This window comes from Capsicum annuum, chromosome 4, assembly GCF_002878395.1.
Source record: "Capsicum annuum cultivar UCD-10X-F1 chromosome 4, UCD10Xv1.1, whole genome shotgun sequence".
Lineage (NCBI taxonomy): Eukaryota > Viridiplantae > Streptophyta > Magnoliopsida > Solanales > Solanaceae > Capsicum > Capsicum annuum.
The window spans coordinates 215,116,770-215,138,785 of record NC_061114.1 but is presented as its reverse complement, the minus strand read 5'-3'; the positions used below and the strand labels follow the sequence as shown (position 1 = coordinate 215,138,785).

The 22,016-nt window shown below is 33.8% G+C and overlaps 2 protein-coding genes across 5 annotated transcripts; both read left to right on the top strand.

Annotated features, from left to right (window-relative positions):
* Positions 1-1,334: 1,334 nt before the first annotated feature.
* LOC107867366 (protein FAM133A) lies at positions 1,335-11,323 on the top strand. Of its 4 annotated transcripts, none has more exons than XM_016713557.2 (5): positions 1,358-1,613; positions 5,674-5,721; positions 9,235-9,964; positions 10,242-10,376; positions 10,744-11,323. In XM_016713557.2, the coding sequence occupies exons 3-5, from the start codon at positions 9,314-9,316 to the stop codon at positions 11,005-11,007; spliced, it is 1,050 nt and encodes a 349-aa protein (XP_016569043.1). In that variant the 5' UTR covers positions 1,358-1,613; positions 5,674-5,721; positions 9,235-9,313; the 3' UTR covers positions 11,008-11,323. The 4 variants fall into 4 exon arrangements, with proteins under 4 accessions (XP_016569045.1, XP_016569043.1, XP_016569042.1 ...); XM_047411021.1 differs by having other exon boundaries at positions 1,461-1,613; positions 5,674-5,780; XM_016713559.2 differs by lacking the exon at positions 5,674-5,721 and having other exon boundaries at positions 1,335-1,493.
* Positions 11,324-17,751: 6,428 nt separating this feature from the next.
* LOC107869488 (putative transcription factor bHLH107) lies at positions 17,752-19,829 on the top strand. The gene is made up of 2 exons (XM_016716026.2): positions 17,752-18,119; positions 19,349-19,829. Exons 1-2 carry the CDS (start codon positions 17,904-17,906, stop codon positions 19,760-19,762), a joined length of 630 nt encoding a protein of 209 aa, XP_016571512.1. The 5' UTR covers positions 17,752-17,903; the 3' UTR covers positions 19,763-19,829.
* Positions 19,830-22,016: the final 2,187 nt, after the last annotated feature.

Sequence of the window (22,016 nt, the reverse complement as noted above, 5' to 3'; positions counted from 1 at the left end):
TCTTATTTAATCTCTTCATCTTAATTTATATAATCTGTTTTTTCAATTAATTTTAAAAATAATATCACTTTAGAAAGAATACCTAAAATTTAACCACACAAATATAACACTTATGCTTGATCACAAACTTTTTTTTTTTTAAATATCAAGTCAAATATGTCATAGAAGAAATAAGAAATCATTTGGTTGAAAATAAGTTATCACAAAATTAAGTATTTCGGACCTAGTTATTTCGAAATTAATTATCCCACACTCATGATGAAGACGTGAAGGTGAAATAAAAATAACACTACAATACCGAAATAAGTAATTTTAAAATGAATTATCTCATGCATTTTATCTCAAACTCCCATTCTTCACTAAATTCACTTCCATTCAAGAACCTTCCAATGATTATAATCAGCCCCTAAAATTTCAAGCAGTTAAACAATCATCTACTTTTTTAAAAATATAACCGTCGTATTTAGGTCAGCTTTCGTACATCTCGATTAAATTTACGAGATACCTGAAACCTCTTAAACAAACATCTACTAACAAGTAACAACATTTTAGACAAATTCAACCAAATTAACACTCGAAAAGAAGAAGCAAGAAGACGTACCGACTAAGAAGGTGAAGTTATCCTTCACAAAATAATCAAGATTTATTACTAGTATCCATTTAATTTGGGATAAGAATATTTTAATTTTTTTTCTTAAAAAGAAAAAATAAAGAGAGTATTTTAATTTTTTTCTCTCATGTTATACATTCCTCTCCCAATCGATGTGATATATTTTTTTGAGAAGAAATATATTGAAACTTTAGGGAGGAATCGAAAGGAAAAAGAGGCTCTTATATAGTGATAAAATTTCAAATTTTATTTTTTCCGTATTTTTGAGATCATGTAATTTTCACGTCTTTCTACAACTTCTTGTCAGTTGATCTACTATATTATTGTTATTTTTTTTTAATTCTTCTGTCTTAATTTACATGACATATTTTTCTTAGTTAGTTTTAAAAATAGTGTTAATTTAGAAAGAATAACTAAAATTTAACACTTATGCCTGATCGTAAATATAATTATTATTGTTATTTTTAATATCAAGTTAAATATATGACATAAATTAAGATGAGAGAATTAAGTACTCGTTTGATTGAAAATAAGTTATTTCAAAATTTATTATCTCAGAATTAACTATCGTGAGATTAATTATTTCACCCTCAAGCTAAAACCGTGAAGGTGAATAAAAGTAATACTGTAATATCAAAATACCTAATTCAAAAATATATTATCTCATATATTTTATTTCAAATAAATATAAAATAAATTTATTCTAAAACTACTTTCGAAATTTAGTGAATTCTTAGTTCTTATCAAACACGACCCAAAATAGTAAAATCAAGAAAAGAATGACAAGACAAGACTACACATAGATCAGATGGTACCCTACAAAGTACAAATGGGTTGTAAAAGACGTGGAAATTAATGTTGAAAAACCCATCAGTATATATAAGTAAGTAGACTAACATTTTTTTTATTCGTCCCCAAAATCTAAATACAGTTTCCCCCCAAATAAAATGGATACAAGTAATATATCTTGATTATTCTGTGAAGGATTTCACCTTCTTAGTCGGTACGTCTTCTTGCTTCCTTTTTTTTTTTTTTTTTGTTATTTTTGTGTGTTAATTTGGTTGAATTTATATGAAATGTTGTTACTTTTTAGTAGATGCTTGTTTAAGAGGTGTCACGTATCCGTGGATTTAGTCGAGGTGTGTGAAACTGGCTTAGTTACCACGGTTATGTTATTAAAAAAAAGGTAGATGTATGTTTAACTGTTTGAGACTTTGGGGTTGATTAGAACCATTGGAAGGTTCTTGAATGAATGTGAATTTAGTGAAGAATGGAAGTTTGGGTTGATAGCAACTAGTTGGAATGAGGGTTAGTCTGTAAAAGATGTGACTTTTGGAGAATTTTGTTGTTTGTTGTTTGACTCTTTTAGACTTTTGGGGTTGATTAGAATCATTGGAAGGTTCTTGAATTAATGTGAATTTAGTGAAGAATGGCAGTTCGGGTTGATAGCAACTAGTTGGAATGAGGGTTAGTCTGTAAAAGATGTGACTTTTGGAGAATTTTGTTTGTTTGGTGAAATGGGATTGACCCAAATGAAGGAGAAATGATATAGAGGATTAGTATAGCCTAATTCATTCCTTGAGACGATGTAGGGATAAGGTTTGCGTAGACTCTGTCCTCCCCCATACTGCATTTGTGGGATTACCGTGTGTATGACTGTATGTTGTTGTTGTTGTTGTTGTATAGTCTACTTCAACTAGAATCATTGAGTTCTTGAGGAATGTGAACGTAGCGAAGAATGGAAGTTTGAGTGAATACCAACTAGTTGGAATGAGGGTTAGTCTGCATAGGTGTGGTTTTTGGAGATTTTTGTTTGTTTGGTGAAATGGAACTGACCTAAATGATATAGAGGATTCATATAGCCCATACACTCATTCCTTGAGCCGAGGGTCTATCGGAAATAGACTCTGTGTGTATAGGTGTGAGTTTTGGAGAAGTTTGTTATTTGATGAAATGGAACTGACCCTAATGAAGCAGAAAAGATGTAGATGATTCGTATAGCCTAGTTCATTCATTCATAGAGAGGGTCTATAGGAAACAACCCGCTACCTTGAGAGTTAGGGGTAAGATCTTCGTACTCTATCCTGTCCAGACCCCACTCATGGGATTACACCGGGTATGTTGTTGTTGTTGTATAGCCTGATTCAAGGGTTGATTAGAATCATTGGAAGGATCATGAATGAATGTCAGTATTAGCGAAGAATGGAAGTTTGAGTCGATAGCAACTAGTTGAAATGAGGGTTAGTCTGTATAGGTGAGATTTTTGGAGAATTTTGTTTGTTTGGTGAAATGGGACTGACCCAAATGTGCCAGAATCTATACAGATGATCCGTATAGCCTAATTCATTTCTTGAGTTGAGGGTTTATAGGAAAAGTGACCTGAATTAGGCAGTGAACTTTTCCTTTCACGCTTCTTGGATTCCTATGTTCTACAGCAGGAATAGGATAGCTTGTTATGATTAATTAATTAACAAGACCAGGAATAGACTACATTCTTGGCAAGGGAGACTGCTATCATTGGGGGGAATGGTAGTTCTTAGTAATGATGTCCTGCAAAGTGTTCTTGTGCACCTGTTGTCTGCAGTAAACCTAACCGTGAGAATAATAAGACAGATACACAAGATATTTGCAAGATTCTTCTAGAACAACACTGCTGGATGCAAAAGTAAGCATTGGTGAGATGGGAGGCTCTTTGTTTACCAAAAGAAGATGGGAAAGAGGAGGGGGGTTGGGACTCAGCTCCTTATTCGATGTTTCATATGCCCTTTTTTGTAAATTGTGGTGGAGTTTTAGAACAAAAGCTTCTCAATGGAGTTCAAACATGGTGAATAAGTATTGCATGAAGAATCATCCTTTAATTGTTCAGGCTAAATATGGATCCCTATTTTGGAAAAAGATGGCTGCAGTTAGGGAATTGGTGGAGCACCAGATATGGTGGCAAGTTAGGAGTGGGAATGCTAGCTTATGGTTTGACAATTGGACATTCCTTGTTGCCTTGTATTATGTCATACCAGAATCTACAGAGGTAGAGGAGATTGCGGTGAAGATATTTGCAGATGCAAATGGATGAAACAGGGATCAATTGGAGATAAAGATATCAACAGATGTGGTAGATCACACTATATGGCATATATCCCCGCCGCTTTGAAACTGAAGAACTAGATAGCACATGGTGGATGTTAGAGAAGAATGGCAAGTTCTCAGTCAAATCAGCATAGGAAGACATAAGAGTCATAGATGAGAAGGGGCAGATCTTTAGAAACATTTGGCCTCAAAGCCCTTCAAATTTCATTCTTATTATGGAGGATTTGGAAGTTTAGAGTTCCAACAGATGATGTGATACCTCAATGGGGATAGCTAAGGTATCCAAATGTTGGTGTTGCACAAATTCTAAACTGAAAACAATTACTCACATTTTACTAACTGCTTCTATAGCTTTTAAGCTTTGGAGTTATATTTCTTCATGTCCGGGTATTGATTGCTCAGGAAGACAACTGTCACAATTGGTTGTTAAATGGTGGACAGTGCCTTGCAAGGCAAAGATGAGACTCATAATCTCGGTCCCAAACATCATAATTTGGGAATTGTGGAAGAGGAGAAACTACCAAGGGTACCCCAAACAAACATCTTTCAATAGGATGGTCTACTTATTTACTAATACCATTTGACAGCTGAGTAAAGCACTGTACCCTACACTAACTCAGATCCCAAGTAATTGGACAGATTTGGTGAATTACTTTGGTTGGTACAAACCAAGAATCTTCTATAAGGAGATCACCTGGACCCCCTTACGGAGGGATTGAAATGCAATACTGATGGAGCCTATAGGGGAAATCCAATTAGTAGCACCTATGGTTTTTGATTGAGGAATGAGGACGGAGATCTCGTATATGCACAGGCTGAGGAGATTGGTGAAGGTGCAAATCTAGAAGCAGAGGCCACAACATAAAGGAGGCAATTGAACATTGTGTAGTGACAAACATAAGGCAAATAACAGTGGAAACGGATTGCTTGGTTCTAAAAAACATTCTGGATGGAATATGGCAAATACCCTGGAAAATCAGAGTCCTCATAGAAGACAAGGCATTTCATGTAAGAATGCCAGGTACAAATAAAGAAAACATACAGGGAAGGCAATCAGCTGGCCGGTTACTTGGCTAATTTGGCATCTGAAAGGGCAAGCAGAATCAAAATTAACAATTTTAATGAATTACCAACTCGGGAAACAGCTACTCAACTTAGACAAGAGTCAGCGTCCTAATCCAAGGATCAAAGAAAAGGCTATCAGATGATGATACAGCCCAAGAACATGAGAAAATCACAGATGCACAGCAAGGGCACAATAAATACACAACATCGAAAGCTAGAAACAACAAAATGGAACCTGCACCAGGGGAATGCATCCACAAAGTATAAAGAGTGCAGAAATCTTGCTCCTTCCAAGTGGATCTGACCACAAACCATTTACAGCAGATGAGATGTGGATCGGGAAAACCAAAAGATGAGCTCAAAACTATGCAGAGCAAGATATAAAGAGATGAGAAGAGGAGAGAAACTTACCATGGACTGCGGTTCGTCTCGCCGGAGCATTGGAGAAGAGAGTAAAGTAGCAGAGGCACCGATGCTTTGCAAATCGAGACTTCTAGAACAAAAGACAACAACTAAGGATATATTTGTTATGTCTGTACAAATGCTATATATTTGTTTGTTGCACTTTGGGGACTGATCATTTCGACCCGGCCCATAACTTGGTTAAGTTTTTTTTACAAATAAAATTAAGGCCCGCTGGCCTATTCGCTAAAAAAGGAAAGAAAGTATATTTAGATTATCATTGTTGATGATGTTTTAGCTAGCGCTGGAGCATGTTCTTATAATTATATCCAGAGGAGGCAAGATGGAGGATTTTAGTCTATTTGTTTTAGCTTTATTAGAAATGGTGAGAGGTAATTAGCGTCTACATTGTGTGTGTTGGCACTGAAGAGTGTGTGAATCGGTATCATATGATTATATATGTTGAACTTAATATCTTGGAGTAACTGATAAAGTTGTTGTCATGTGACCAGGAGGTCACGGGTTCAAGCCTTGGAAACAACCTCTGGCAGAAACACAAGGTAAGGCTGTGTACAATACACCCTTGTGGTGGGCGCACCTGGCTACCCCCTTTTTTTTGGTATGTATAATTGTCGTTAATTTAATAATGTGTTGTATCCTGGTAGATCGGAACTTTCAAAGAGTGTGTTGAAATTAACTGTATGAGAGAAAGACAAGCTTACCTAGTTAATGCATCACCATAAATGTCAGCCCCCCAATAAATTCATCACATAGAAGGCAACATTGCGCATAACAAATGACTTCACATACATATTTCTGGTTTTTGTATAGTAATATTTTAGATCTATTTATAAATTTTTCCTTTTCAAAATAATATATTTTATGTCGATTGACTGATGTATATTTTATAAGACAATCAATATGATCTCTCTCTTAGTTTCTTCCTTCCCGTATATCGCCTTCAAGACGGTAGTCGCTTTAGTTTCTCTTTGTGGAACAGAAAAACTAATCGTACTGCTTTTTTACTTTATGACCTGCTCCTATCACGTTTCTGATTTTGGAAACATGTACTTTACACATTCTCATTTCACCCTTCATTTCTAAAATTTCCTTCAGGATTCTCATCTTGTTCATCCTCCTCCATAGCCCTTTTAACCTTCATTCTCCTAGCTGTCCCGTTTCCTACATTTCAGTCTTAGTAGCTCTTTAATTACTGTTTTAAAATGATTACTACACGTCCTTTTTCGGAGGGAGGGGGAGAACTGACACATCTCTTTGGGGGGGTGGGGGTTGTGGTTGGCTGAAGAGGACTCTGTGATCATGTCTCGGCTATGGTAATCCATGCTGCCAAAAGGTCAGCAATAAATTTGCGGTTCTAACAATGTCTAGGGAGGACGTTTCTGAAATTTTTGCGATTAGCACTAAATAAGGAGATTGCTCAGTCACAAAGTATGATGATCTCTTGAAGCAAATATGACCAGAGATGCATCATTATCGGTGTATTTAGATAACAGTGTAGCGATGATGCAGTTGTGATAAAGAATTTTACCTAAGGATATGATTTATCTTGAGTTTGATCCAGTGACAATTCAGATACCAGAAAGAGGATCACTTCATTGAATTTGACTATCTCTGTCATCAATACTAAAGAAAGTTGGAGAGGACTTATGAGTTATTCTCAATGGATAAGATCTGCTGTATTGAGAAAAAGGTAGTGATACACCTATTTAGCATTGAAAATCTATTTCCTCTCAATGCTGTGATTCCAAAAATTTGGAGAGTGGAATCTCGGTCCTCAAACTAGGATAACCTTTGACTAAGTAATGCAAAAGTCTTGTCAATCCGAGGAGTAGTATTGGGAGCTTATGGTAAACCACAGAGTTCTTAGTGGAAAGGAGGGCCTAAAAGTTGAACACAGCCAATTCAAGGCATATAGCTCATTCGAGGAAAGTTTGGTCAAATCATATTGTTGATCCTCTTTAAGATAAAATAATTCCATCAAGTTGAGTATGGTTGTATGCGTGATAGTCCGTACCTATAACATCAATGTAGCCGATTGTCACAATTGTTCGAGATAGCCTTTTTAAGTTTCTACGGTCTTTCTTAGTTTGACACCCCTCCTATTAATGGGGATCAAAGAATAAGTGAATTTGTCCCACCCAAAATGGGAATGGGCTAGACTTATGACTGTACAATCTGATGATCGAGGTGATTCCATGGCTAGAATTTCATTCCATGCCTTATCAGGCTGGAATGAGGTTAAATTCTAGTGGAGAATTTGCAGAAAAGATTCAACAAATAAGACATCAAAAGGTTGAGAATTTCCTTGATTCAATAGAGAAGTCTAAAGGTACCAGTTCCTTTGCAAATTCAGTGAACTTAATGTCTTATCTGCTGTAAGTGCCTCTGGTTCAAAAGTTTCAATTCCTGGAGTATTGACTCTTCCGCCACTGATTATATGATGCATACTTCGCAAGTTTGTTGCCGTCCCTGACCTAGCAACAAGAGAACAACCATTGCTAATAGAACCGTGACTACTTTACCGGTCATGGAGAATTGTGCTAAGTCCAAACATGTCCCTTCTAGTTCTGCTTAATATGACTAGGTTATCAAAAAAACCCACTAGTGTCTGTTCACAAACATATAAAAGATCTGAACTGCAATGAAGTATTAACCTAGTTGCTAAGATATGTGTTTTTCTTTTCTTTTATAAAAATTAAGGTACATGGTCTTCTTTATCTCAAAGTACTTGGCGTCCAAATGAATGATGGGAATAAGTCATCTCTCTCCAACAACTCCCGTTCCAATAAAGAGCGAATTAGGCTTTATCACCTTAGACCTGGGCAGATTTTTTATATAAAACATAGAAAATCCTCACGGGTTATGATAGCATTGGTTTCGTTTAGAATATCAGTCTAGTCAGTCAGATAATTCACTCGTGGAGTGCATTTGGTATAGTAGTAGTCTAGTACCAATTGCTGCATAGGTTCAAATGTCGATGAGTATGGGCTCGTCCCTCGATCCTCCTCCCACTTAAATGTCAGTCTTAACCCACAAAAGAGGAATCTGAACAAATTTTAAATCTAATCCTTGGACAAATTATGCAGTTGTTCTGTCCTAGCTTAGCCAATCAGGGACGTATGAAGGATAGCATTCTAGTGCCATTTTTTTTTCTGAAGTCTCGACATTAATTGTATGAATAGAAAGTTAAGCTCAACCAATAAGGCACCACACGATACTTGAAGATGTTGTCATTGCAATAAACATACAGAAAATAATCAGTTCTTACTCGCAAACCTATTTCTGGTCCAGCTCCGGGGTCATCACGAGTGCTGGTTGATAGCCAGGTAAAATTCAAATGTCTCCAAATTGAAATGTGCCCAAACGGGGGAAATGGTTTGTGATATTTCACATAACTGATGTCTTGGATTGAGGCAGCATATCTATTATTGTTCTGCATTTCACGCCTATAAACGTGCGTAATTTGTGACAAACAATCATTTTATACAATTAATTCTCTTTTTTTGTTCCTTTTCCTGTCCTTTTTAACAATCATCAGTCTATCTTACTATCAAAAACAATAGGAGGAAGTTGAAGGAATGTGTCTTTCATCTCTGATAATCTTCGATGATTTTCTTCTGTTTTACTTTTTTCTCTGGTTTTCTAAGAAGAGTTGTGCTATTAGCAGGAATACTTGTCATCTCTAGGCAAAATGACAAAAGCAACAAAAGCAAGGTCTTGAAAACCTTGACTTCGTAAGTTTGTACCTGGTAAATGGGGTTTTCCTTGAATGCTAATGCTGTTGTCAGCTTCTGGAAAGTAGTGTTAATCTTGTCAGTTGCTTTCTCTGGGAAATTTAGGAATTTAACACAAATGTCCCTACCAAAATCCCATAAATTCAATCGTCAGAATAATAAATAAATGCAAGAAATTCCAAGAAGGTAATTGTAAGTGTAATTGCATGAACCGCTCATTAAAATCTTTGGTTTCAAGTCAAGTGTTGCCAGATCAGTGTACTTGCATGGTCACTTTTATGCTTTGCTTCATTGATGACCATCTCGTGTTTGTTTCAGCTAAGGCCCTTTTCCGAGAAAAATAGATGCAAAGCAGCCAAAAGAGATAACAAAAGTAAAGTTAGGCTCAGAAAAGCATATGGAAGGGGAAAACCAAAAAAGAGATGGGGATAAAATGCCAGATGCACCCAAGTCGAGCAGCAAAAAATCTGTTAAAAAGTCGGGCTCAGAAAAGCTTAAGGAAGAGGAAAACCAAAAACGAGACGGGGATAAAATGCCGAACACAGCCAAATCGAGCAGCAAAAAATCTGTGAAAAAGTTGGGCTCAGAAAATCATAAGGAAGAGGAAAACCAAAAACGAGACGGGGATAAAATGCCGAACACACCCAAGTCGAGCAGCAAAAAATCTGTGGAAAAGTCAGGCTCAGAAAAGCACAAGGAAAAGGAAAGCCGAAAAAGAAAGAGAGACAAAATGCCGGACACCGCCAAGTCGAGCAGCAAAAAATCTGTGAAAAAGTCAGGCTCAGAAAAGCACAAGGAAGAGGAAAGCCGAAAAAGAAAGCCAGACAAGATGCCGAACACACCCAAATCTATGGAAAAGTCAGGCTCAGAAAAGCACAAGGAAGAGAAAAGCCGAAAAAGAAAGCGAGATAAAATGCCAAACACCGCCAAGTCGAGCAGCAAAAAATCTGTGAAAAAGTCTGGCTCAGAAAAGCACAAGGAAGAGGAAAGCCGAAAAAGAAAGCCAGACAAGATGCCGAACACACCCAAGTCAAGCAGCAAAAAATCTGTGAGTGTGCATCTTCTGTTCTCTTTAATTTAATCATGCCCTGTTTTCTGAAGCTAAAGGTTGATCAGCGTAAATGAAGATCTCAAGTGGAGAACCATCTTGCTGCTAAAAGAAGCCTGACAGACTTAGAAGAACTTACGTGTAGTGAAAAATTTTTTCTCCAACTTCTATGAGTAGACAAGTTCTGTCTCATGAATTCCTTGTTTGAATCATGCGTGTAACATGTCCAAATATTTTTGCCTTAGATTTGATGTTGGGAATCTTATTTTTCTTATAGGATTCTGGACCTTCGTCGAGCAAATCACCAGTAAGGCCAAAAATAAAAATCAAATTCTCACTTCCACAGAAAACTGAGAAAAGATCTAGTGAAGCTCAAGATGAACTCAAGGGAAAGAGCGGGTCCATGGATGAAGTGAGTACTATTGATTCTCTTTCCAACAACTTGTTCTTAAAACTTGTATTTCCAGGATTATCTTAGGCACTTGAGTTACCATGCACTTATTGAGCTTCCTAGTTGATGTGGCACTATATTAAGATAGCATTTTCCTACAATCACACTGTCCAACTTTTTCACTTGAGTTTCTTTTTATTAACCCAAAAAATGATTCTGAAAACAATCTTCAACTGATTACTTATTCCCAAAAAAGGGTGAAACGATCAAAGAAGAACTTGGAGGCATTAACTAAATCCTATTAGCTCGGACACACGAGTACATAGATATCTATATATGAAATCATTCAGTAACATTAACTCATTGGTAATGTTGGCATGCCACTCAGGTGACGGCTTCAGCGGAAAAATCTACACCAAGTGCACGCCAAGTGAAAATTATGCGTGAGCTTGGTTTGATGGCTCCTTTTGGATCTCCATTTTGTAAAAAGGATCATGCTGCCGCTCCTCCAAAATCCCCAGTTATTCCCAAGGGACGCGTTTCTGCCCCTAAAAGATCTCCATCTAAGCCTAAGGATCGTCTTCCTCCAATTACTAGAGTAGTTGTTTGTGGTGTTCCTGCTGCTGGATTTGCCGATCGTGTTGTGAAGTAGCTTTTGTTTCTCAACTATTTGATCCTCGGTAACTCAGAATTTGATATCAACCTAAATTATCAGTGTAGTGTTGTTCTCATCAGTGCTATAGGAGAGCGGAATGTAAGATTACAAATTAGTGGGAGCGGAGTAGCATGCCCCACATTTGTTCTTGTAACAATGAGTATAAACTTACCATTTACAGATACATTTTAGAACATTTTCAATTACAGGTATACCGCAAACAAGGTGCAGGTACATTCATTGCCTCTAGATCTGCTCATGTTTATGGTGATGTTGTAATGCAAATTATAGAAATGCACATTATGTTTTCTTTTGTTGTTGTTGTTTGAATGCTTTGATGGGGTTAATTTAATTTGCTCTTGGACCCTAGAGTGACATTGTCTATTTCTAGTGTTCAATTCTGAATGATATTTGTTATTGGGAAGTGACAGATAACGTATTTTGTTTAACAAGCACTAGTGGCTTGATTGATGTTGGTGCTACAGTTACAAAATGTACATTGATATGGAACTTCAGACATCCCAGTATATTACCATATGAAGACAAAGGTTACAATAGATGAATTTGATCGAAGGACAACAATTTAACTATATGGTCTCGAGATAACTCAAAAGCTACCGACATTTGCAAAAGAAAATTCAACTTGCTCGAAAAATGAAACCACATGAATAACAAATGCATAATTCCTTGGGACCTCTTGAAACTTTGCTCAAATTATCAGTACACACCTAAACTATCACTCGTCCTAGACTCCTAGTTATCCATTTGACTTGGCAATTCGATACCTTTGACCCTTGTCGCAATGTGTGTCTCTCACCTTCATTACGCGAGATTGTTTAGGAGCGTCGAAGGTATTAACTTAAGACTAACAATAATTTCAGTGTTCCCTAAATAAACAGAAACTAAGTTGAAGGAGGTTCCATGTTATGCCTAAAAGAGATAACATTCATTGGATGTAAAGGATGTCTGTAGTGCATTTTTTTTGTCAAAGTGAAGCAGTCATTGCTGTAATGAGCAGGTGGTGGAACCCATTGGAAAACTAGTAAAAATTGTATGTCAAAATAGCAGACATGTTCAGAGATTGTTTAGCCTTTTATGACCATGAAGTCCTAAGTACTACTTGTAACTACTAATAAATGTCTACTCAATTGTCTATTGACATGACAATTGACGAGAGGAGTTTCTTGGGACATCAAAATTTCTGGTTTTTTCAAGGGGTTCTTCACTTTTTTGCTGGTTAGATCCATGTCTCTTCACTTTATCTCATTCCTTTTTCCATTTGAATTTCAATACTCCATCCGTTTTAATTTATTTGTTTAGTTTTGACCTGATACGAAATTTAAGAAAGTAGAAAAATGTATCAAAATATCCTTTGATGTTGTAGTTTTAAACATGTCCGGTCGAAATTTGAAATTAAAAAGTTGTTAAAAGAAAAGAGACATTTGAAACGGACTAAAAGGAAAGCAGGACAAATAAACATTTGAAAGGGAAGAAACAACAATTGATCAGTTGGAACACTTTTTTGCCTTTAGACTGTCCCCCCTTGTTTATGTTTTGGTATCTTCCTGTTTAGAAATAGGATCTTATTTGGCTTTGACTATGTGTCTGTGCGAAGGGAAGTGGCTTTACAAAAAGAGTTTTAAGTATATACATATGTGTTGTAAATATTTTACACCTTTGGGTCATTTTTATACGTTTTAGCAATAACATATTTTATTTTCAAGATTTAAAACTTTTAAGGAGACTTATCTATAGATATTTTTTGAATGATTTGATAGCGTAAAAAATTACTTAAATTCTTTGAATGATTTGATAGTGTAAAAAATTACTCTTTGAATGATTTGATAGTGTAAAAAATTACTTAAATTCTATGTAAAATGGAATGTAAACTATGTGATCTAACATTATTATCAATTATATTGCTCCCTTCGTTCAAATTCTGACCCCTCTAACACAACGTATGAAAAAGTTTGTCAACCAAAAAACTCTTTTGACTCCCACAATCAATTGTAATGTGTCAATGTAAAATGGAACTAATTTTTTTTTTTTTTTAACTTTAACACTAGATGTACAAAAGAAATGTTTGCTTTTTTGTGGGACAAAAGTGTTGGCTTCGAAATCGAGAGGGCGTCATGCGAAAGCTATTAGTTGCAAACTATTGTGGTGACAATTCAGAAGACACATAGAACAATATTAAAAATCTTAATATTATTATATTAGTTGGTCAATTGGCCTACATATAAAACCTAATATTAAAGACATAAAAACTAATGAGATAGAATATCTCCCCCTAAACAAAGACTCTTTAAAGACTACATTGTGGATGTTATTGTGTTATGGTATGAGAAGGGAGTCTTCTATTTATAGATTTCCAAAACCTTTCCTTCAAGAAAGAGGTTATAAGCCAAATATGGAAAATAATTATATTTTTTTTTCAGGAAAAGTAAAAGTAACTATGATAACTTTTATTTTCCTTCTAAAAAAAAATAAAACTTAAATATAGTAAGAAAATCAAGACAAAAACCCTAAGAAAAAAGATGATTATCATGGACACATGAGCCACAACATTTTTTGGTTATAATGGGTGGTGGTAGAATTGAGATTTTCAATAAAGGATTCAAAATATGACGGAGTAAATGCATGAAGAAGCACAAGGGGATTCAACGTTTATTATATGTACATAAAAATAACTTTATTTTAATTATGTATAAATAATGTAATTTTCTGTCAAAAAGGATTCAGATAAACCCCTTCGATCCTACCTGATTTCATCCCTGACGGTGATGAGCTTTAGGGTTTTGAGTAATCCACTTACGTCATGTAAGGTTCATTAAAGAAATAAGTGTTTTCTATTTAGATTTTTTTTTATTTCCAGTATTCAAAATCGAGATTTCTCGTTAAGGTGGCTGCATATCACAATCCTTGTAGGTAGAAGTACCACAACATTTTAATAGATCATCAAGAAGTGGAGAGACCAAAAAATTAAACCAATGAAAAAAAACAAAAGAAGTAGGGTTTACATGCAACATGGAGGACATAAATAGTAAAAGGAAATAACAAGAAAAAGTCTTCTCTTTGTGCTGAGCAATAGTAGAGGAGGCAAATTATGAAATGCCCCCCATGACTAGTTAACATCAACAAAACTTCGTTGTTGTTTTTGGGGTGGGGTGGGGTGGGGTGGGGGTTGGGGGGTTTGGGTTGTGTGGGACCCACAATTTCTGTGTCAAGTAATGTGCCAAAACTGGAAGGTCCGAATATTTCTGCAGTGTTGCACTGTCTGAGATTTTATGGTCTCAATTTTACTCTACGTATATATTTGGTAGCTATGTCGATCAGACTTTTCAAAAATCTCATTCAGTGCGTGTCGAACTCTTCAAAAATAGTGTGTTTTTAAGAATTCGACATGAGAGCAGCTATATTTTCGGAGTGTCCGTGGAACATATAGTTTGGTAGTAGATGTATGATAGTGTATAAATTTTTATACTATCAAGTTATATTGACGTACAATACCTATCTAGCTCTCTATAATAAGACCTCTATGATGATAACTTAGAAAATATTACTAGTGTAAAGGAAGAATCAGAATTTGAAATTTATGAATTTTGAACTCGCTAATGATTAAATTCATAGATAGTTTTAGGTATTAAAATCGAAATAATTAAATATTTATAACTATTAATTAATTATTTTAGCAATCTCAAACACAAGGCCAAAGCAAAAGTTTTTGAAGCTCTCCGACCTCGTATAGGTCTGCCCCTGATTATAGCTAGCAAGTTAAAGCATTTAACTTCTATTAGCGTAAAGAAAATTATAAATAATTGCCCGTCATAAATGTAATTAGTAATCTAGAAAATAAAATAACTAACATGCTGCCACAAGTTCAAATATACTGATATTTTGTTAATGTATTCAAGTTAAATTATACTGATAATGTAATAGAATTTTGTATATATAACTCAATTCCAAAATAAATCAGAAGAGGGAAGCAATGAGAGTCTGATCCGCTGAACACTGCATAATAAAACAACATACCAGTAATTTTTTTCTTTTCTAATTTTTATTTGTCCCTAATAATATATATTCATAAGGATAGGTGTATTTAATTTTGCTTTCGATTTGCAGTGGTAAAAGTACTGTTCAGTATCAATCTGATTAGCATATTATCAGTAGTCCCCTCTGTATATGTTCATTCTTGATCTCTCCTTTTCACAGTATTAATTAATAATCACTCTCTCAGAATACTAAATCATTATTTTATTGTTTAGAAACATATATATGCAACAACAATAACAAGTGAAAATTCAGTGTAATCCAATAAGTGGAAACTCTCGAGAGTTAGGATAGAATGTACGTAAATCTTATTCTTATCTCGTGGAGGTAGAGAAATTGAAAATTAGCTTAAGTGCAGCAAATCAAAGTAGCTAGTTATGGAAAAGAAAACGTAACAACGAAAGCATGACAACTAAATAAAGAAAACAGTGCAACTTATGCAAAAAAAAAAAACAATAGCAATAACGAAATGGTGCGGTAATTGAAATACGAGATATGGACAACCGCTGATGATAACAAATATTAAAAGCAAGAAACTACATCAATAAGGTCGATACGATGCTCCACATTCCTACCAAGCCTAGTCCCACCGCGAAGCACGAGACAACATTTAACTACCTACTAATCTTTTATTTTAATTCACAATCTTCATACAATCCTATCTAATGTCATATGCTCGATAAATTATAACTATATCATGTACTGTCTAATCTAAGATACACTCTCTCAAATTGGGTCACGTGAGCATTTTGGAGAATTATTGATGAATATTTTTGCATCAAATAGCGTAATTAAGGAGACTTGATTAAGAATTAAATGTGTAGCAAATGTACAATTAATTAAAGACGATAAAAGGGACAAGTTCTATAAGACAAAATACACAAAGAATATTTCTGAAAAAATTGCTGTTTAATTGAATTCCCTTCTTTGCTACTACTATGCAATATGTAACTTGTACCAAAAAATGCAATGTAACATGAGAAACATGAGACTTGCTAGGGTCACATCATCATTGGATAGTTAAGTGGACCTTTAATTTGGTTGTCATTAATTAGGAAATCATTGGATTTCCTCTCTTTAACTGTGAAAATTAATGTTTTAAAGGATCCATATTAAAGTTGGCATCTAGGCAAGTCCTTTTATACTTATAATTTTTTGGGTATATTGTGTAATTAGTAGGTAGTAAAATTCAAACAATATTTCCCCTCTGATCCTTTCAAATTTTGAGGGGTAATAGGATCTTTAAACATGTTAATGCACGCATTAGATCCATTGCATTACTAATGCCATGGATTTTGAGATATTAGTAATACACACCTCAATACACAATAGAATGTAAAACTAATGCTTGCATTAGTTATACATAGGATAAAAAGATATACCAAACAAGGTACTACTAACACACATTAAACTAATACATGCATTAACTTTCTAATACACTCTACCAAACGACTCCTAATTGTTATAATAGAAAATTGTTATATAGAGAGAGGTCTGATTGATATCATTATTGATGTAATAAATTAAATCCTAACAATGATACTATAGTAAGTGAGCTTTTACATCAGGCTATTCTTAAAAATACATATATAACAATAATATATTTAGTATAATCTCATAAATGAAATCTAAAATGAATAAAGTGTACCACAAATTATCTTACTACCCCTATGTTGAATATAGAAAAGTTATTTTTGATACACCCTCCATTTACTCAAGAAAAAACACTTGAAAATACACATTAATTAATAATTTTTTTTTCTTCTTCACAAAATTCGAAAAATGACCAACAGAGAAACAGGGATATGATGAAGTGAGGTTATCAAGCTGAAAATGTGTCTCATTTCATAATTTACCTTTTAACCGCCAATGGTAAAAAGTCAGTCCACTCTTAAGCCTCGTCTATTTCCTTGTTCCACAATATCCAAACAATTTCATCATCGCCTGTCTCTCTCTCTGCTTCATATTTTAATCCACTTTTGTCCTAATTTTTGTGATACAGATAAATTTCGATATTTAAATTTTGATCGAAATTCAAATATAAGAAAATTATTTTTTAATTTTTGTTTTATATATTTAAGGACGGTGTAAAAAATGTTTTAAATCAAAATATAAATTAACAACTTAGAGTATTTGAAAGGCCATGAAGAAATTTTGTTAGCAGAAAAATTTGATTGACTCTCAAAATTTCAATTGTTTCACATAAGTTGAGACAAATGAAGTATTTAGGAGAATTAACTTCTTAGGCGGTGACGGACCTTGAATTTAGGGATTGTGGGTGCTCGAGAAGTTCAAACACATATATTGACACTCAAAATTTTAAGGTTCTGCCCAGGAAACAAAAGCGTCTAGCTATCTTCTTGATTCCACGGGAGCTTCTTTTTTTTTTTTTTTTTTTCATTTTATACCAATTTTTACGCATTTTTATATAACTATACCTATTATGTGTCGGATTTAATGGGTGTTGCCATGCTGGATCACCACAAATTTGAATCTACCTAGGTCCGCTCATGTTCTTAGGCCACTTATATTTTATGTTATTTTACGAGAAATTTTCATTTTTACATGTAATAAATTCAAAAAATTCATTTTCATTTATTAGTGCAAGAGATCTCATTTCCTCGAAAATAAATTTTTTATATATATGTCATCAACCCAAATCTTTCTTACGTACCCATTGTCTGATCTTCATTCATAACAACAATAAATAAATAATAGTCTCTCAATCATATCTTTATCATTATTTCTCTCCTCTTTAAATTCCCTTAAAATTTGCTACCTTCTTTGTTACTTGAAGAGTAGAGTTTTTCTTTTTTCTCCTCTCTCTCTCAAAGTGAAAAAAAATGTTATCTTCACTACAAGGGTGCAATGGATTTTTGCAGCATCAAGTACTTGTTGATCATCAAAGGAAAAATGGTGATGGAAAATCATCAAGTAATACAAAGAAAAATAAATCAAAAGATTCAGCTGTAACACATGCTGTGGCTGAACGTAAACGCAGAGAAAGAATCAATGGACATCTTCATACTCTCAAGAAACTCTTTCCTTATCTGCCTAAAGTATGTTCTCTTAATTCCTTTATTTATATTCATACAGTGTCAGTGTAAATAACTTTTACATTATCGAGTCAGTTAAGAATATATAGAGACTACTTATTGCTATATGTCTATATTAACACATATACATCGTCAGTGTAAAGAAATTTTACGTTATCGAGTCAATTAAGAATAGAGACTACGTACATATTGCTATATGCCTATATTATTAACACATATACATCATCATCAGTGTAAAGAATTTTTACATTATCGAGTCGGTTAAGAATTGAGACTACTTATTGCTATATGCCTATATTAACAAGTATAAAGGTGATGATATGATAGTATAAAAATTTCTTGCGCAGACGGTCTCTATATATATTCACTTAAAAATCTTGTACAAATTCATGTTTTTAAGTTTTTGTTTGTGTAGTACAATAGTATAGTATATCGTCTATTTATGTGATGGTTTAACAAAGTTCTCAAGTTCGAGTCTTGAAAATGATTTTTTTCCGGTAAGAAATGTCTTACCTCTTGAAAATTATTCGAATTAGCTAGTCGAGAAAATGAATTTCATGCTAGTTGCTTAAGGTAAAATGAACCGTGTTGTATAAAAACATGTTGGTGTAGTTGCATGCAGAACAAAAGGGACCAAACAATAAAACAAAAGTATATATGCAGAACACGAGGGACCATATATATATATATGGCATCGCATGTATTACAGCTTTTACAAGACGTTGAGTCATTTTAATTATTTTCATAACCATGAGCCCATTTAGAAATGTGCCAAAATTAGAAAGTTTATGGAGTAAAATGGAATGATATGCCGGAGGGAATATATTTTTGCACATATATGATATATATGATTGTACATATCTTGCCACTTTGCTCTAATTTCCTTAAAATCCGTGTCAAATATATTTCTATTGAGCCAAGGGTCTACCGGACAAGAACCGGGTACATACTATCCTAACGGGACTCTATTTGTGGAATTATACTGTAGTCTGGATATTTTATTGTTTTTGTTAATTGCATAACTTCTGGTGTGCAATAGTGTAGTCGTATCAAATTAATTAAAGAAAATTACAAATAATCTTCACTGTAAAAATTAATGAACATGACATATAACCAAACGATGTTAGACTAGAATAGTCTAATTTTTTTTGACATATTTTTGATGTATATTACTGCTGTATGTGTATAATCGATGCTCGTGGTTTTGTATATGCTTGTCATGAATATCGCAGAAGGACAAGCCAAGAGTACTAACAGAGGCAGTCACTCAACTAAAGGAACTAAGGAAGAATATTGCACAACAACTAGAGTTGTCATCTTTATTTATACCTAGTGAAAATGATGTAGTTATTGTAAATTATTGTGACAATGAAGAACGAACCGTTAAAACTACAGTTTGTTGTGAGGACAGACCGGCTCTGAACCGTGACATATCGTCAGCGATTCAATCGGTTCAAGGGCGGGTTGTCAAGGCGGAGATGGCCACGGTCGGGGGCCGGACCAAGGCGGAGATGGTGGTGGTGTTGGCTAAGGCAAATGGAGGAGAAAAAGATGTAGCACAGCTTAAAAGGGCTTTAAAGGCTGTTGTGGAAAATAGGGCTTTGGGCTTAGGTAGTTCTATGATATTGGGCCGAAGATTTGGGTGACGATAAATGGGCTTCAACAAGGACCTTAACAATGGTTTAAGTGTGAATAGCTAAGTTGGCTATTAATAGTAGGTGTATATATTATGTATACACACTTAAGTCTTTAGTTAATGTTTTATGGAAATATATGTGATTTGAATGTTGAACAAGGTTTTGTTAGAGTTTCTTTCTTTATTTTAGTGACATATGTTATGGTTGTACTCACATCATCCAAGGTAATACAAGATCTTTTTAACTATGCAAGAGTTGTAGTTCTTCTCGTGATGACAATACATACATAAGAATAAGTGAGGTCTGACTGGTCGTAAATCTTATTCCTGTAATTTGAAGGTAAAGAGACTGTTTTCAAAAAATCTTTGACTCAGGTGTAAAATTTCTCCCAACAAGAACCAGATTTCTCTAGTAGAGAGGAAAGCATAAAAAAGAGGGAAAAGGTTAAAGAAAAGACTTTTGAGAAGGTAACTATATCAGTTTTAATACAAAATTGTATTATATTTTGTCGATTTCCTCCTATAATAAATATATATATTATATTGTATGTATTTTTTTTAAATATTGTATATTTATTGCTATGCTTTAAAATAAATATACAAAAATATTAATTAATATTTTAATTACAAACAATTATACTATTGAATGATATGTTACGAGACTCCATTTTAACCAAAAAAATGATAAAATTTATTTTGTTTTTTGGATTATTTTGACCAAAGACCTAAAGAATATCTCAATATAGATATTAGATGATCAAATACATGCAATAATGAACGCAAAAAATCTCGGTATTGCATAACTCATATAGAAACATTTAATCAAATCGTATTGTAAATAATCTTGTTAATTACTCTATGTATTATGTACTCATGCCTATTATCTTGATAATTTTTAGTAAAGTTATTTTCAGTTTGTTTGCTTTGTTACGTATCACTTATCAATCAAGCAAATTCAAGATAAATTACAAATTCTCTATAACAATATTCTTGCTCTAGCACCTAAATATACTACTATTATATGATTTACTTCATACTATAAAACAAAATATATTTGTATCTGGCGCATAAATCAGATAATAAAAGTGGCAATCCTTTCTTTTTTCAAAAAAATAAAATAAAATAAAGAAGAGCAAATAATAAAGAAGGGCAAATGAAAAAAATCAGATGGTGAAATTCTTTAGAATAATATAAATATACATTTTAACTTATCATATTCATACAAATAGCTTACAAATTAATTATAAAAATTTCTAACTAATTATATAAAAAAGGCAGCACAGCTCCACCACAAGGGTGTATTATACGCAATCTTACCTTACATTTCTGCTAGAAGTTGTTTCCAAGACTTGAACCGTGACCATGTGAGAGTTAACTAATCGAACTAATTATATATTATAACTAATTATATATCTTCGATATATTGGGAGCTAACTATATATCTCGACGACTAAAATCGAAAAAAAATATATCGAGAGCTAATTATACATCTTTACAAAAAAATAATGTATATTTGGTAAATATATTATGTATCTCAACAGATTAGAAATTTTAAAAAATATTTCAAAAGCTAATTATGTATTTTACAAAGAAAAAACTACGTCCGAAAATATTAAAATAACTTTAAGAGGTATAATTTTGTAAACTTTATAAACTCTATGACTTATTTTTTAAATTTCTTATCTAGTCAAACAGATATACAAAATAAGATGGAGATAGTATATGTTATCGAAAACTAATTATATATGTTAGATATTTCAATAATTATGCAAAATATGAATTTTTGTAATTAATCTCCTGGGATTTTCGTTGTTTGCCCAATTATTTGACACTGGTAAAACGTGGTAGTAAATCAACACAAAGAAGGGAGGAGCCAACAAAAGCAAAGCTCCATCTTGGGTGAATAGCAAACTCAAAAAATGATATCACAGTTCTTTGTGCTCTCTCAGAGAGGCGATAGCATCGTCTTCCGTGACTGTAAGTTTTCCTTTTTTCTCTATATTCCATTTATTTGTTTCAGATCTCATTCTCTGTTTTTCGCTTCACGGATTCTATTGATTTTTCGAATTCGTAATGTTATACATTGAAATTGTACTTCATTTTTACCTGCTGAGCTTCTGAACCAAGTTTCACTTTCCTGATCTGGTTTATACAACTTTGAAACACTTGGATTGTGAACGAATTTGTACTATATAGGCTATGATTAATTGAATTTGTAGCCGACGAGCTTAAATTAGTTGATCCCTCCGATTTTTTTTTTTTTT